General features: G+C 36.5%; 1 protein-coding gene across 1 annotated transcript; it reads right to left on the bottom strand.

Annotated features, from left to right (window-relative positions):
• Positions 1–1,711: 1,711 nt before the first annotated feature.
• On the bottom strand, positions 1,712–8,116 carry LOC145954755 (uncharacterized). The gene is made up of 4 exons (XM_083069443.1): positions 7,547–8,116; positions 7,349–7,435; positions 7,045–7,273; positions 1,712–1,923 (listed from the first exon to the last, which is right to left on the bottom strand). The coding sequence occupies exons 1-4, from the start codon at positions 8,114–8,116 to the stop codon at positions 1,712–1,714; spliced, it is 1,098 nt and encodes a 365-aa protein (XP_082925569.1).
• Between the last annotated feature and the right edge of the window lie 10,307 nt (positions 8,117–18,423).

Here is an 18,423-nt window from a genome sequence, read left to right as displayed (position 1 = left end):
TCCATAGTAAAAATTTGCAGAAAATATTGTAAGAATTTTATTTTGTTTTTTGTAGACTTTCTTGCAAAAATAAATTCGCAAGTAATTTTTATTAAATGGTAGAAAAATTTTACAGGTAACTTTTCCTATGGATTTTCCTGCAAATTTTAATCCGCAGGAAAAATAAAAAAAATATTTAAATTTATAAGTTTAATATTTTAAAAAAAACTTCAAGTCCTACATCGATTGAAAATAAAATAATTAAAGAGTATATAAGTTGGTGCAACACTTACCTTACAAGTTGATTTGTATGGTTGAATATGTTAGGCTTATAATCTACAATCTTAGAATTTAAAAGATTATGTATCACATGTTGGAGGCATGGAAACAAATGTTTCGAATAAATTCATTGTGAGCATTTGAAAGTTGAAGAATTATTGATAGAATTTATAGTAATTTATTTAATTTTTTCGTAAAAAATATTTTTGCAGAATTTCTTGCAAAAAAATTCGCAGGAAAGTTTCCTGCGAATCTTTTTTTTGCAGGAAACTTTCATGCAATTTTTTTTTGCAAGAAATTTCGCCGGAAAATTTCCTGCGAATTTTAAAATTTGCAAAAATATATTATCCATGAAGGTATTACCTACAGATAAAATTTTGCAGAAAAATTTGTAGGAACAACGTTTCCTGCGAATTTTTCATAAAAATTTGCAAGTAAAGTCGCATGTAATAAGAGAAATTCTAGTAGTAGAAATTGACGAACCTCTATCCTAACTTAGTCTTATTTTATCTTTTATTTTATCTTTCTTATTTTGTCAATCCCACGGATGGATGTATAGGTGTGGGCATTGGCTTGCACTCATTCATCTATTGAATCATTTGAGAAGTTCTTTAATGTACTTCCATTGATGAATGTAGATCTCTTCATCTGTCTGCTTAATCTGAAGTCTTGAGAAGAACTTTAGTTCTCCCATCATGCTCATCTCAAGCTCAGTCTGCATTAATTGTTAAAAATCCTTGCAAAGAGATTCATTACTAACACCAAAGATAATGTCATCTACATATATTTACATACTAATAAAGTTAATTGTAGACTCTCTTCTGAAAAGGGTTTTGTCAACTTTGTCTCTTTTAAAATTATTTTCAAGTAAGAAATTGCTTAATTTGTCATACTAAGTTCTAAGAGCTTATTTCATACAATAAAGAGCCTTTTTGAGTTTGAAAACATGGTTTTTGAACTCGGGATTTTTGAATCCTTGAGGTTGTTTGATATACACATCCTTTTCAATAATTCCATTTAAAAAGGCACTATTTACGTCCATTTGCTAAAACTTTATATTTTTGTGAGTTGCAAAAGCTAACATAATTCTAATAGCCTCTAGTCTGGCAACAATGATTTTAGTGAAATCAATACCTTCTTGTTGATTATATCCTTCGACTACTAATCTAGCTTTATTTCTTACCACTTTGCCTTGCTCGTCAAGCTTGTTCCTAAAGACCCACCTAAACACTTTGATGTGTTGGCTTGGGAACAAGGATCCAAACATCATTTCTCTCAAATTGGTGAAGCTCTTCTTCGATTGCAATGATCCAGTCATTGTCATTTAATGCTTTGTTAATGCTTTTGGGCTCAATTTCTAAAATGAGAGCATAAGATGCATTGTTTTTTAGAGCTAATCTTGTCCTTACTCCTTCAACTTTGTCTCCTAGGATGAGATCTTGAGGATGATGAATTATGAACTTCCAATATTTTTGAGGTCTAATTGCTTCATCTGAGCTTCAGCTTCAGGCCTTTTCATTTGTTTGTTAATTTGTAAATTTACAAATTCATCTTCCAGATCTGATAGTTTTCTATCAGTCTTCAAAGCGCTATTAAATCTTACATTTATGGATTCTTCCACCACATCAATTCTAGAGTTGTAAACTCTATATACTTTTGAGGTTTCTAAATATCCAAAGAAAATACCCTTACTACCTTAGAATCAAACTTCCCAAGTTGATCTTTGGTATTTAGTGTAACACCCCAATTTTCATACCTTATATTAATAATATTTTAGAAATTATTTTAGTATGTTAATGTATTTATTTTGGGATTTTTTGTACTATTTAAGTATTCATATGAGCATTATTTTGTTATAAAGCATGATTTGTAATTATTATTTTGATATTTAATGTAATTATTTTAGAGTTTTCATATTATTTAAATAATTATATGAACATTATTTTATTTATGAGACGTGATTTATATTTATTATTTTGATTAATGATATATATGTAACTTTTATGAAATGTATTTTATTAATAATTATGCTTATGTTATTTGATTAAAAAGAAGAGGTATGTTTTAATTATATTAATTATATTATGGAAAGGGGAAGGAAGGACATGAAGGTTATTGGATTAATTATTATTATTATTATTATTTTATTTTTATTATTTTAAGAAGGGAGTTATTAGAAGTTACCAGGAGTCATCTCACATATTCACTCTTTTGACTCATTTTCTTTTTATGCTCTCTAAAGATCAAAGAGAACCCAGAGAAGGAGATCAACCAAATTCTGCTCATGTGCATCTATGTGACAGGTACGATATGAAGTACACCGTTAGGGAAGCCCCTCCTTGTGTAACAGCTTGAGGGAGTCCTAGGGGATAATGCGGTTTGGATGTATCGATTCTGCCCATTTGTGAGCACGAGACGTAACTTGCACAGTTTCGTTATCCTGACCAGACCCTAGTAGTACATCCTTCTAGTTGAGAGTGTATAGGTAGCTCCCTACATGTACTCCTATACTATCTTAGATGTATTCTTTAGGCAGCACACCGGTGATGTGATATGTGACTAGCGCCACATGCATGAATTTATGAGTCGAGTCCCTGACATCATTGCATGATAAATGAGTGTGCATGTGATACTTATTGTGTATGTGTGCTTGTGACTTGTATTATGTTTGTTGTGTGTGTGTTGTCTAACCTTTATTTTTTGCACCTGAACCTGAGTGGGATGTTTCTCACTCCCTTGTTGCTCTTTGTATGTGTTTAAATTGTGTTGTAGGTGATCATCAGCATGAGGATGTTAGTGATGAGACTTAGGCTTCAGTTGGGCGTGCTCTGATAGGATATGTGACATTGGGTCATAGTTAAGACTAGATAAGGACTTTAGTTTCTTTCTTTGTTTTGGAAAACCTTTAACTTTATTTCTTCTGTAATTTTCGCGAGTGAATTATGATTATGTATGCGAATATGAATCTTTTACCTCTTTGTTAATTGAGACTTACCTAATTGAGAAAGCTTTTATTCATTCTAATTTTATCATACACTTATTGTATATTATATTAGGGTAGAGAGTGTCACATTCAAGATATAACATTCACAACCAAATGAATGGAAGTATGATATGTTGGGTCTTCTTCCTTTCCATAGTTCATGAGGAGTCTTATTTAGTAAAGGTCTAATCAACACTCTGTCTTATTTACTACCTCTGGCCAGAAATATTTTGGTAAATCATTTTCACAAAGGAGTGTTCTGGCCATTTCTTATAAGGTCCTATTCTTTCTTTCAACTACCCTTTTTGTTGGGGTGTTTTTGGTGAAGAGAAGTTGTAAAAAATGCCTTATTTTTCACAAAGAGCTTTGAAATTCAATTCCATGATTGCTTCTAATGGCAGATATGCAAAAACCTTTTTCATTTTGAATACATTTGCAAAATATCTCAAAGACCTTATAAGACACATATTTATGGCTAAGGAACTATAGCCATGTGAATCTAGAATAATCATCAACAATGACGAACTCATACTTTTTACCTCCTAGACTATGTGTTCTAGTTGGTCCAAACAGATCCATATGTAACAACCCAAGTGGTCTAGAGGTGGAAACTTCCCTTTTAGCTTTAAAAGAAGATTTCGCCTATTTTCCCCTTTGATAAGCTTCACAAAGAAGATGAGTTTTTCAAGATATGTCAGGCAGTCCTCTTACTAATCCCTTTTTTGGATATTTTTTAGATATGTTTCATATTGACGTGCCCAAGATTTTTGTACCAAATAAATTTTTCGTCTTCCCTAAAACCTTGACATGTTACATTTTGTTTGCTCAAACTAGTCATATCAATCTCATAGAGATTGTTCTTCCTCTAAGCAATGAAAAGTACAGACCCATCATTTCATCTGACTATGCATGAATCTTTATTAAAAGATACAGTATATCCACTATCATAGAATTGACTTATACTAAGTAGATTATACTTTAGTCCTTCTATAACGCCTATTTTTATAGTTTTAAATTTTAATACTAAACAATGTCTTTCTTATAAATTATTAAGATAATTATAAAATTAACAATATTTGTAATTATCCATTTTTTTTATAAATCTAAAATAATAATAATAATATATTTCTTATGTTTTACAAACACAACTATAAAATTAATAATATTCATAATAGACACAAAAGAAAATTCTATGAAATAATGTACATATAGTTGGATTTATATACATCGCATACTATTATAAAATATTTACAATAATTTATTCATTTATAAACTATTTATTTATACACTTCTACTGTAATAATTACATATTAGGTTGAAATAAATTTACTATTGGGTTAACATGATTGATAGGGGTAGATAGAAGGTATTACTATGGGGCCATCCATAACGATGAAAATTTCCTAGTTTTGAGAAAATATAAAAGTCGATAATCCTACCTCATGAAAAGTAATCGACTTGGCAATTGCATCAACGCTTCAATTCGTTCTAGAGAATACAACATATATAACAGAAGTAATAGGGTTAGGTATGTAACGACCCGCCATGATCCCTACACTCAGTGGAATCGCACTACAAATAGTGAACTAGGAGAAATATTAAAACTGGATAACTCATACATACAGGTATATATATATATATATATATATATATATATATATATATATATATATATAATAGAACTATGTACAAAATACAACACTAACTATGTACAGTCATCCAAAATAATATTCCTTAGTGTCGGTCAAGCACAAACAATAGTTACCCAAGAAGGTAACTCTGACACTAGGACAAAACTCCTCATCTCGCAGCGGTCACCTCAACTCCAAGTTAGCCCTGATCTACTCCCATACAACGTATGATCATCGCAGTCCATCCACATGGAAATAGAAGGGTAAGCTACAGTTCAATAAACAACCATACAAGTATAAAATAATAATCTATACTACACAATAATACAACTATCATTCATGAAGTCAAACACCATACACCTCATCATGATAGCAATCATGCAATAACATGCAACTCATGAAAGATATCAATGCATATCAATCATTTAATGCATTGTCACACATACACCTAGGAGATCTCCCTAACAGCAGAGCAGTATAAGTGACATCCCAATCCTACCGAAACCACCCCAACCGTTTTCACCCCTAATGTGCCCACTCGGTCACAGCTAAACAGGATATAAATCCTCACTCGGGTTTACTCGGATGATGTCACTTACACAATTTGGAAGTTCGGTTCCACCGTCAGGTATAACACAACTGGATATAGGCTTACCACGACCTTGGCATGCATTACCAAGTCACTTGTGGAGTTCGTCCACCGACTATCCGCAAGGAACCACACACCTTCCCTAATACTTGGTTAAGGGAATAATCCTCAACCTTATACCCCGCTTCAACACTAGCTAAGGACTTAGAGGAGACTCACCCAAACCAATGGCCTACATGAGCACCACTCTCACCCAAAACCAGTGGCCTATCTAAGCACCACTCTCATTTATACGTGGCTTATCCAAGCACCACTCTCAAGTCTAGTCCAAAAATAATTCCCTCTCCTCAAGTCCTAGGCTAGACACATGCCATAAGGCATCACATGCAATAATGCATCATACATCATACATGGTCAATCCACCATCATGATCAATATCATACATACATGATCCAACTTTCAACTTCAAACATGAAAAAACATCATATTCAATCAAAATCATTAAGCAGACTCAAGCCTGACGCATTCATCTCGCGCCCAGCGCAACTCAACCTGAGAGTTCCAAGACTCTCCCACGCCCGGCGTGGAATTACCACACCCGACATCACTCAAACAAAGACCTCCAGGGGTCTCCACGCCCGACGCACCAACCCTGCACCTGGCGCCAACATAGGCAGAGACCCCCAAAGGATCTCCACGCCCGGTGCACGCAATTCGCGCCAGGTGCCACATCAGATACGAATTTACAAGGTCACTTTCTGATATCACGCTCAACGTGGTTCTCCTCACTCCCTGCGTGACTCATCCAGAGACCTCAATCTCAAGTCGCACCCGGCGTGACTAACCTCGTGCCCTGCGTGAATTTGAAATGGTTGCCTCTAATGAATGCACGCTCGGCCCCAAGAACTGCGCCCGGCACAAATTCAAACAACAACCTCCAAAACTTCAAAAATTTCCTCCGATACCTGAAAATCAGCAAATTCAGCCACATGCAAACCAAGAAACATAATGCATAGGCTCCATACAACTCAAAAACAAGTTCAGAATCAACATGCACCCACCCGATGCATCAAAATCATCAAAACCCCAATTTTTCCAAAGCCCCAAAATGAACAATTTCTCCAATCCAACCATGCATTCTCAATATTCATGCATCAATTGAGTTTCTAAACTCACATGCAACTAAACAACATACATTCTAGCTTTGCTCACCCGAAGATTGGCTCAGAATAGCCAATAATTGAGAAGAAGAAGAATTTCCTCCAAAGCTCGTCTCCTGGACTTTAACCTTCAAAAGTAACCTTCCTAGCCTGAATTCCAAGAGAAGACAGAAGAGATTAGTAATCTAGAAGAGAAGAGGAATCAAACAGAGAATTTTGGGAGAGAAAGGAGCTCGCAGACCCAGAGTCCTTCTTTTTAAAACTTCTCTCTAAGTTTTCTTTGAGAATGAACTTATGAAGTTTCCTTCTTAGAGAAACCCTTATATACTCTTCTCCCTAAAGTCAACTAAACTCTGAAATCTACTCACTACGTTACAATACCCCCCAACAAATAGAAATTTTCGTCCCCGAAAATAGGCTTACCTGTAAAAAGGAATGGATATCGTTCCTTGAACTGACTCACCACCTCCCAAGTCGCCTCACCAGTAGCTGCATCCCAAAGAACCTTCACCAAACTGATGGACTTGCCCCGAAGCTCCTTCAACTTGTGATCAACCACAGCTACCGGTCTCTTCTCATAGGTCGAGTTCTTTCTTACTTGCACCTCATCCATCTTTACCACGTGACTCGGGGCTCTAATGTATTTCCTCAACTGTGAAACGTGAAACACATCATGTAGGTTGGACAAAACTAGAGGCAACGCCAACTAATAAGCCACTGGACTTACATGACGAAGGATCTGGTAAGGACCAATGAATCTCAGTGTGAGCTTCTTGGCCTTTACAACCCTTCCCACTCTAGTAGTGGGTGTCACCTTGAGAAATATGTGTTATACTTCCTCAAACTCTAAAGGTCTCCTCCTCCTATCAGCATAAGACTTCTGTCGACTCTAGTTAGCTCTCAACCTCTCCTGAATCTGTCTCACCATCTCAATAGTCTTAAGAACTAACTCTGGACCAACCACTACTAACTCACCCTCCTGAAACCAACACAATGGAGTCCTACATCTCCTGCCATACAAAGCCTCAAAAGGCGCCATGCCAATACTCGAGTGATAACTATTGTTGTAGGTAAACTCAACTAATGGTAACACCTCCTCCTGGCTAACCAGATGATCCAACACACAAGCTCTCAAGAGATCATCAAGTGACTGAACCATCCTCTCTGACTGACCATTTATCTGTGGATGATAAGTGGAGCTTAACCTCAACCTTGTCCCCAAAGCCTGATGTAGAGTCTGCCAAAACCTAGAAATAAACCTTGAATCTCGGTCAAAAATAATACTGGAAGGTACACCATGCAACCGTACTATCTCTCTGATATACAACTGTACAAGCTTCTCTAAGGACCACCTTTTGTTGACAGGAAGAAAGTGCGCACATTTTGTCAACCTATCAATAATCACCCAGATAGCGTCATTGTTCCTAGTTGTCCTAGGCAACTCAACCACAAAGTCCATAGTGACACTATCCCATTTCCACTCTAGAATCTCCATCAACTACAAAACCCCTCCGGGGCTCTGATGCTCAATCTTCGCTTTCTAACAAGTCAGACAAGTGGCCACAAACTCTGCTATCTCCCTCTTTATACCAGGCCACCAAAACCTCTTCTTGATGTCCTGATACATCTTAGTCATACCGAGATGTATGCTAAGGCGACTACTATGTCCCTCCTCCAGAAAAGCTCTCCTCAACTTTGAATTTTGAGGTAAAAAAATCTGACCTCTAAATCTCATAATCCCATCAGTACCAAGCTCAAAACCAACTGCCCTCTCGGTACCAAGAAATCCCAAAATCCTCAACAACTCTGGATCCTGTAACTGCTTAGTTCCCACCTGTCTCAAGAACTCATTAGTTATGGTAATCATACCACAATTAATGTGATCTTGAACAACCTCCACCTCTAATATCAAATCTCTGAACTTCTTAATCGGCTCTAACTCCTTAATCATCATAGTCGACATGTGAATGGATTCCCTACTCAAATCATATGCTACCACATTCGCCTTTCCAGGATGGTACATCAACTAGAAATTGAAGTCCTTTAGGAATTTTATCCACCTCCTCTGGCTCATATTCAACTCATTCTAATCAAACATGTACTTTAAATTCTTGTGATCACTAAACACACTAAACTGCACACCATAAAGATAATGCCTCCACGACTTCAAGGCAAACACCACAGCTGCAAGCTCCAAATCATGAGTGAGATAGTTCCTCTCATGGGTCTCAAGTTGCCTCGAAGCATATGCCACTACTTTCCCTCCCTACATCAATACACAACTTAATCCCTGGTGAGAAGCATCATAATACACATCAAAATGTTCACCAGTGTCAGGTAACACCAAGACTGGAGAAGTAGTCAACCGTCTCTTCAACTCCTGAAAACTCCACTCACAAGCGTCCGTCCAAACAAAAGGCTGGTCCTTTCGGGTCAGTTGGGTCAAAGGCATTACTATTTGGGAGAAACCCTCTTTGAATCTCTGATAGTAACCCGCTAACCCAACAAAACTCCTAATCTCCATAGCAGTCTTTGGACCCTCCCACTAAACCATAGCCTCCACCTTGGCTGGATCCACGGGAATCCCTTGCGCTGATATCACGTGCCCCAAAAACTTCACCTCAGACAACTAAAACTCACACTTGGACAGCTTGGCAAACAACTACCTCTCCCTCAGCACCTCAAAAACCAACCTCAGATGCTCACAGTGATCCTCCAAAGATCTAGAATATACCAATATATCGACAATGAAGACCACCACAAATCTGTCCAAGAACGGTCTGAAAATATTGTTCATGTAATCCATGAACACTGTTGGAGCATTAGTGACACCAAATGGAATCACAACATACTCATAGTGACCATACCTAGTCCTGAAAGTAGTCTTCGGTATGTCACTCTCCTTCACCCTAATCTGATGATATCTGGATCTCAAATCAATCTTCGAAAACACGAAAGCTCCCCTCAGCTGATCCATTAAATCATCAATCCTCGTATGCGGATACTTGTTCTTTATCGTAAACTTATTTAGTTGCTGATAATCTACACATAAACAGACCTCACCATACTTCTTCTTTACTAACAGTACCGGGGCACCCTAAGGAGAAACAATGGGCCTCACCATCTGTTTCTCCAACAATTCCTCAATCTGCTTCTTCAGCTCTACCAACTCAGCTGGAGTAATCCTATAAGGAGCCACTAATACTGGTCCTACACTTGGTACCAAATCAATGCTAAACTCAACATCACGCATAGGTGGAAATCCTGACACATCATTTGGGAACACCTCAAGAAATTCACTGACAATCTCAATCCTAGTGATGGCCCTCTCCGTCTCAACACTCAAGGAGGCAAACAACATAAAGCACTCAGCTTCATCCCTCATCAATTGCTCAGCCTGACCCGCTGACACCAACATCTCGTCCTCCAACTGCAGAAATACCAACTCTCTCCAAGCACAATCTATAAGGATGTGATGGGCAGCTAACCAATTCATCCCTAAGATTATGTCGATACCCACCATGGGCAACACAATTAGGTTCACCCGGAACCTCCTACCAAACACCTCTATCAGAAATCTCACACACATCTCAAATGTCACCACAGAAACTAAAGCCGGAGTAGACAAAGATAAATCAACATGAAATGCAGAAACTGATAAACCCAATCTCCTCACATAGTCAATAGAAATAAAAGAATGTGTGGCACTAGAGTCAAACAAGAATAAAACATCCTCACCTGCTGCCTTCCCCTTCCCCTTCACCAAGTCTGATGAAGTGGAAGCCTCTGCGCCTGACAAGGCAAACACTCTCTTCGTAAATGTAGGCCTGGCTGGCCTCGGGGCACTCCTAGATAGAGTCGGTGGCATCTGACAATCTCTAGAAATGTGGCCTAGCATGCCACATCTAAAAAAAACATTTCCCGAATGGGAACAATCTCTAACCATGTAGGCTCCTCCACATCTATAGCACCCCACTGGCTGTGCTCCACCCTGAGGAGTAGCAAGGCGAGGTCCCTTACTAACACCACCTCTTTGAGACTGAACAAGCCTATCATAGGGTCTCCTCTGCTGACTTCCCTTCCTAGATCCAGATGATCCATCCTGAACTCTAGCAGCCTTACTGATACCTCCACCACCACCCTCTAGTCTCCCAACTATCTTTACCTTCTCAACCAAGGCAGGAAACTCCACAATCAACATAAAAACAATCACTCTTTTCAACTTATGTCTCAATCCCTCTGCAAACTTTCTACATCTCCAAGCCTCAGATATGGCCTGAGAGTAGAAACGAGTTAGATGCTCAAACCTCATAGCATACTCAAAAACAGACATACTCCCCTGCTATAGTCCCATAAACTCAATCTCCTTATCGTATCTAACATTATCCAAAAAATACTTCTCCAAGAAAACTCTCCTAAAGCAATCTCAATCAACAACTACACCCCTACTCTCTAACATCTGTATGGTGTCTCTCCACCAGTGCTCAGTCTCGCCCGCCAGCATGTACACTACATAGGCCAACTTCCTCTCCTCAGAAGATTCGAAGACACTGAAGATATCTCCATCTTGCTCAACCACTTATCTTCCACATCAGGATCTGAATCTCCCTTGAACTGAGGAGGCTGACATCTCCTCAACTCTACCAAATCTCTCACATCCTAAGAGACCACTGGTCTAGCTGCCTCAACCGTAGCTCTACCCGCCTCCATCTGAGCAAAGTGAGCATTCTACTGCTGCATTGCCATGGCCATCATCTCCATGGCCCTAGCGATCTGGTCATACTGAGGCCTCACCATACTACAAGAATTCAAACATTCTTTTAGTAACACTGTACCACCAAAAATCACCAAAACTAACACATATCAGAGATATGACACAATAGAAACCTAGAAGGATCACTCCCCACAGAGTATCCAAAAGACTCGACCGGCTCTGATACCATAAAAGTGTAACGACCTGCCATGGTCCCTACACTCAGTAAAATCGCACTACTAATAGTGAACTAGGAGAAATATTAAAACTGGATAACTCACACATACGGGTATATGTATGTATGTATATATATATAATAGAGCTATGTACAAAATACGACACTAACTATGTACAATCATCCAAAATAATATTCCCTAGTGTCGGTCAAGCACAAACAATAGTTACCCAAGAAGGTAACTCTGACACTAGGACAAAACTCCTCATCTCGCAACGGTCACCTCAACTCCAAGCTAGCCCTAATCTACTCCCATACAAAGTATGATCATCGCAGTCCATCCACATGGAAATAGAAGGGTAAGCTAGAGTTCAATAAACAACCATACAAGTATAGAACAATAATCTATACTACACAATCATACAACTATCAATCATGAAGTCAAACACCATACACCTCATCATCATAGCAATCATGCTATAATATGCAACTCATGACAAATATCAATGCATATCAATCATCTAATGCGTCATCACACATACACCTAGGAGATCTCCCTAATAGCAGAGTAGTATAAGTGACATCCCAATCCTACCGAAACCACCCCAACCGTTTTCACCCCCAATGTGCCCGCTCGGTCACAACTAAACAAGATATAAATCCTTACTCGGGTTTACTCGGATGATGTCACTTACACAATTTGGAAGTCCGGTTCCACCGTTAGGTATAGCACAACTGGATACAGGCTTACCAGGACCTTGGCATGCATTACCAAGTCACTTGTGGAGTTCGCCCACCGAGTATCCGCAAGGAACAACGCACCTTCCCCAGTACTTGGTTAAGGGAATAACAATCGACCTCATACCCCTCTCCAACACTAGCTAAGGACTTAGAGGAGACTCACCCAAACCAGTGGCCTACCTGAGCACCACTCTCATCCAAAACCAGTGGCCTATCTAAGCACCACTCTCATTTATATCAGCGGCCTATCCAAGCACCACTCTCAAGAGACTTTATGAGAGCTCTTCCAGTTCGAAAATAATTTCCTCTCCTCAAGTCCTAGGCTAGACACATGCTATAAGGCATCACATGCAATAATGCATCATACATCATACATGATCAATCCACCATCATGATCAATATCAAACATACATGATCCAACTTTCAACTTCAAACATGCAAAAGCATCATATTTAATCAAAATCATTAAGCAGACTCACGCCTGGCGCATTCATCTCGCGCCCGGTGTAACTCAACCTGAGAGTTCCAAGACTCTCCCACGCTCGGCGTGGAATTACCACGCCCGGAGTCACTCAAACAGAGACCACCAGGGGTATCCACGCTCGGCGCATCACCCTGCGCCCGAAGCCAACTCAGACAAAGACCCCAAAAGGGCCTCCACGCCCAGAGCCACATCAGATACGAATTTACAAGGTCAATTTCTGATATCACGCCCGGCGTGGTTCTCTTCATGCCCGGCGTGACTCATCCAGAGACCTCAATCTCAAGTCGCGCTCGGCGCGAATAACCGTGCGCCCGACGTGAATTTGAAATGGTTGCCTCTGATGAATGCACGTCCGGTGCCAAGAACTGGCCCAGCACAAATTCAAACAACCTCCAAAACTTTGAAAATTTCCTCCAATACCTGAAAATCAACAAATTCAGCCACATGCAAACCAAGAAACATAATGCATAGGCTCCATACAACTTGAAAACAAGTTCAGATTCAACATGCACCCACCCGATGCATCAAAATCATCAAAACCCCAATTTTTTCAAAACCCCCAAAATGAACAATTTCTCCAATCCAACCATGGATTCTCAACATTCATGCATCAATTGAGTTTCTAAACTCACATGCAACTAAACAACATACATTCTAGCTTCCCTCACTTGAAGATTGGCTTAGAATAGCCAATAACTGAGAAGAAGAAGAATTTCCTTCGAAGCTCAACTCCCGGACTTCAATCCTCCAAAAGCAAGCTTCTTAGCCTGAATTCCAAGAGAAGACAGAAGAGATTAGTAATCTGGAAGAGAAGAGGAATCAAATAGAGAAATTTGGGAGATAAATAAGCTCACAGACCTAGAGTCTTTATCTCTAAAACTTCTCTCTAAGTTTTCTTTGAGAATGAACTTATGAAGTTTCCTTCTCCGAGAAACCCTTATATACTCTTCTCCCTAGAGTCAACTAAACTCTGAAATCTACTCACTACGTTACAAGGTATGTTGGGAAGATCCATCTATTTGTATTATAATTAATTAAATTCACAAAAAAAATAAGGAGTGAGAATAATTATCCAATAAATACAAATAAAGAAATAAATAGAATGTATAGAATTATTTGTAGTCAATATTAATTATATATTTTAGATTTTTCTTATTGTAGTGAAATTTAAATTATTTTTATAGTGATTTGTCAAGATAAATGAATTTTATCATAATCTCAATAACAAAAAGACATTTCACCTTAAGTTTTTTTTTTTCATTTAAATCCTCAAGGTCAAATCTTCAACTACAAATTAATTCAAATTTTCATTCCTATAGCCATAGTTTAACATTTATCTTTATAAGGAATGATAATATAATAATGAATTGATCTTAGAAAAAATAAATAAAATTATATTATAATTAGAAATAATAAAAATGTTTAAATCTTAGAATATTTTTAATTATATAAGATTTAGTATAACATAGTTTACAACAATAAGAAATGTTTAAGAATATTAAACTATTTACATGTCAGTTATAAATATCATAAAATAATATAATAACATAAATTAGTAACACCTTATTGATTATTTAGAATTAAAAGTATCATAGATTAAATAAATGAACGAGATTAAGAACACTTCATTAAATAAATATTCTTAGATATAATATAAAAAAATATAATAATATAAAAAATTTAAAAGGGATAAAAGTCCTCTTCCCCTTAACTTAATACTTAAAGTGCTAGTACGAATAAATTTGAAGAAACAAATAAACTTCTCCGATTTGTATTCCCTTTCTTGCAACTCTCTCTCATAACCTCTCACTTTCAATCTTCCAAAATTCCTATTCCACGCTCCTTCTTCACATTTCTATTTATAAGCCATTTTGTAATCATTACTTAGTTAGTTTTTTCTGAAATTTTTTTCTTTTCCTTTTAATCTAAACTATTCCCGTTGCATATAGATAAACATTCACATGCAATGAATCTTGATTATTGCACGGAAACTTATCCGTGCATTTAATGTAGAGATTTTTTTAACCCTTTTTTTTTTCTTCTACCTATATTGTATATATACATATATATAAATTTAAAATAATTATTTGTATTAAACATTTAAAATTTATCAATTTTGAATATTTATATTTCATAATAATAATTAAATATTATAAATAGTATTTTAAAATTTTATGATGTAATTACAGATTATATATTTTCATTTTAGTTTATTGAAAATATTGTAATAAAAATTTTAATATATTATAAAAATATTGTACTTAATCTCTATTTATTTTAAAAATATAATAACTATAAATTTACACTATTATTTTAAGAATATGATAATAATAAAATGGAGAGTATATATTGTATAAAAAATTTAGAATATTACACCTTCTACATAAAGAACATTAGATATAATAGGTATTGAGTTTTTAACTATCTTACCTATACCTTTAATCTTTCCTTTTTCGCTTTCGAAGGAGACAGATCATTAATGTAGTTGAAGGTCTAGGAACATAGACCTTTCTCCTATCATGTGTCGCAAGCATCCATTGTCCATGTATCAGTGTAAATCCTTTGGCTTTCCCACCAAGGATATCTGAAACATAAACTATTTGAGATTTTGCTACCCATATCCTCTTGGGTCCTTTCTTGTTAGTTCCATTTCCCTTGGTCTTTCTCTTGCCTAAATTTTTATATTCATATCCACTGGCTTTGTGAGAAGAGACTTTGGATTTGGTCTGGGGAGTCTTAAGACTTGAATCAAAACCAAGACCAATTTTGTCAGATGAAATCCTTCTATGTTTTAACAAAAGATTTAGTTTGGTGGATCCATCTACAAACTTGTTTAAGTTTTTCTTTAGTTGTAAATTTTCATTTTTTAGGATTTCTATTAAGAGGAACAAAACTTGTGATTTTACTTTTGAGACATGATATTTCTTTAGCATCATTTGTCATTTTTCTCTTGAGTTCAAGATTCTCTTTTTCCAGCATTTTATATTTTTCTTTCAATTTCTTGTGCTCAAGGGAAATCATGTCAAAGTTTGCTAAGAAAGTTTCAAAGGACATTTCATAACTATCATAATCAGATGAGTAAGAGTCAGAGTTAGAGTTTACCTCTATATCAGTTGCATCTAACTGTGTGTCTGTCATGAGACAAATGTTAGCAACTTCTTCATTTAAGCTACTACTTTCATTGTTAAGATCCTCTCAAGTGGCCATAAGATTTCTTTTGATCTTTTTTTTACTAGACCAGCTTTTCTTGAGTAATGGACAATCTGTTCTTATATGTTGACTAGACCTTTTGCATTCAAAGTAGACGATGTCCTTGGTCTCTGATTTGTTGATCTTTCTCTCTTTTTCCTACTTATTGTGAAGGTTTCTTGATCTTCCCTTCTTTTTCAACATGTCTTTGAATTTTTTGGACATTAGGGAGATTTCATCACCTGTTGAGTCTTCTAAGGAGTCATCTGATCGGTCAGACTCAGATTCAACTTTAGAGTTTTTCCTCTTTCTTTTCCTTCACTCGTTTCCCCGCTCTTTAAGGTAATAGTATCTTTTGCCTTGATTTGATCTCTACTATTCAAATGAACTTCATGAACACGAAGTTCTCCAAGAATTTCTTCAAGGGTGAGAACTTTTAGATCTCGAGCTTCGAAAATGGTCGTGGCTTTGGGCTCCTAGACTTTAGGAAGGTTGTCTAGGATTTTGAGGTTATTTTGAGCTTTGGTAAACTCGGTTCCCATGGATTTTAACCCATTAAGAATTGTTTGGAATCATCCAAACATTTCGCCAATGGTTTCATTTTCTTTCATGGAGAACAACTCATAGTGCCTCTAAAGAGTAACAGCTCATTTGAGTTTAGCATCCTTAGTGTCCTCATGAGTTACCCTAATTGCATCCCACATCTCCTTTGTAGTAGAGCAACTGCAGAACTTGGTGTACACAATTTTGGAAGAGAGCAAGCAAGTGTGTATCTTGTTTTGGTGTTTTGTTGCAAAACATTGTAATCTTCTCAAGTGTATTGATTTTCAGTCTTAGTTACCTCAATGTCACCCTAGGTGATGATCCTCCAAAGTTAGTACTGGGTGGAATTGATGAACATTTCCATCCTGTCATTCCAGTAGGGATAGTCCTCACTGTTGAAGGTTAGAGGCCTTGTGAGAGAACCTCCTTCTAGCAAGTACTGTCCTTCACTACTTCCCATTTTGGATCTTTTTCCTTTGGCACTATTAAATGCTCAACCCCATCAAAGGCTCAACTTTGATACTAATTGTTAGAGAAAAAAATACACACTAAAAGGGGAGGTTGAATAGTGTATATCAAAAACTCATTCCTTTTGTAGTGAAGTAGTAAAAATGCAAACGGACGAAGTATTGAAGGGTGATCAGACGAAGCACTTAGAAGTAGATGAAATGGCATAAGGTGTTTTTATACTAGTTCGTCTCCAACCTAGAGATTACGTCCAGTTTTCAATGCAACCAGATTGGGTTCCACTATCTTCAACAAGATACAAGTATTCTTTCACAAGTCACTTATGGCTCAAACCAAGTATTTTTTACAAGTCACTCTTGGCTAAACCCAAGCATTCTTTACAAGCCACTCCTGGCTAAACACTAAGTATTCTTTACAAGTCACTCCTAGATAAAACTCAAGTATTCTTTCAAAAATCCTTTTGAGGCTCAACCTTTACAAATGAAATTGACAAGAGTTACAAATATAGCTTTGTCTCTTCTAAACATGATTGCTATGAAAATACAGCACAAAAATACTATAAATAACTAGATACAAGATTTGCAAATGAGATATTCTTTGTAGTGCTTCAGCTTGTTCTTAGCATATTTGTTCAAGGTAAACTGCTCAATGAATATTACTCTTTTTGGTATAGCGCTTTTCTTCGTGTATGTATATGATGTCTCTTTCTCTCTCTCTTATCCTTTTTTTGATAGTTTGAAGGCTTAATCCTTATATAGCAGCTTTAGAGACAATGACCATTGCAACAATATTCAAATTTAAATGTTCATATTTCTTCATGTATTGCTTCATCTATCTTCCTAGCTAATCTTAGACAATATTGTTGATGCATTTAATGTGAGCATTAAATGTTTATCAGGATGTATGTACCTCTAATTTGATCCAAGCAACTACTTATCATCATTTCCTTCTACTTTTGAGTGTAGCAGATAGTGTCAGCATAGAGCAGTTGGGGCTGGTGTAGAGTCCTTTTCAGTCTCTTTTCCATGATATATGGGATCTTGCTTTTTGGCTTTTCATGATTATTTTGTCTTTTTCCTCATTAATTCTCTTCAGGACTTTCGAAACTCCTTTTTGCTTACTCTATTGAGGAATATCACATTAAATAAAGTGCAATGTTAGTCGTATAAAAACAATGTTCATTTAATATCAGTCAGACGAACTGTATGCTTTATCTGATTTCTATTATCTTATAGATGATATGTGTTATCTTCACATTTTATCTTATCTATTTCATCTTTGAAGAATGCTTTCATTTGCTTATGATTTTTATTTTGTTTGTCATCATTAAAACTTAAGAAATCGTCTATAGTTTTAAAACAAGATTTTTGATTTGACAATTCTCTCCAAATTGAACTTTATTTCTTCAAACTACTAAAAGTCACAATGAAGTTGGTAATTACTTGAACC

The sequence above is a fragment of the Cajanus cajan genome, chromosome 2 (assembly GCF_000230855.2).
Source record: "Cajanus cajan strain Asha chromosome 2, NIPB_CcT2T_4, whole genome shotgun sequence".
NCBI classification, from domain to species: Eukaryota; Viridiplantae; Streptophyta; class Magnoliopsida; order Fabales; family Fabaceae; genus Cajanus; species Cajanus cajan.
The sequence above is the reverse complement of the archived record's forward strand: the minus strand, read 5'-3'. Positions and strand labels throughout refer to the sequence as shown.

Bases quoted from the DNA above. Each gene is read 5' to 3' on its own strand.
- LOC145954755 (XM_083069443.1), bottom strand. From the start codon at position 8,116: ATGGAGATTCTAGAGTGGAAATGGGATAGTGTCACTATGGACTTTGTG. The intron at 7,274-7,348 runs GTAAGTCCAGTG...CACGTTTCACAG, and splicing joins CTTACCAGATCCTTCGTCAT to TTGAGGAAATACATTAGAGC. The intron at 1,924-7,044 runs GTAAGCCTATTT...TTGGATATTTAG, and splicing joins ATATCCATTCCTTTTTACAG to AAACCTCAAAAGTATATAGA.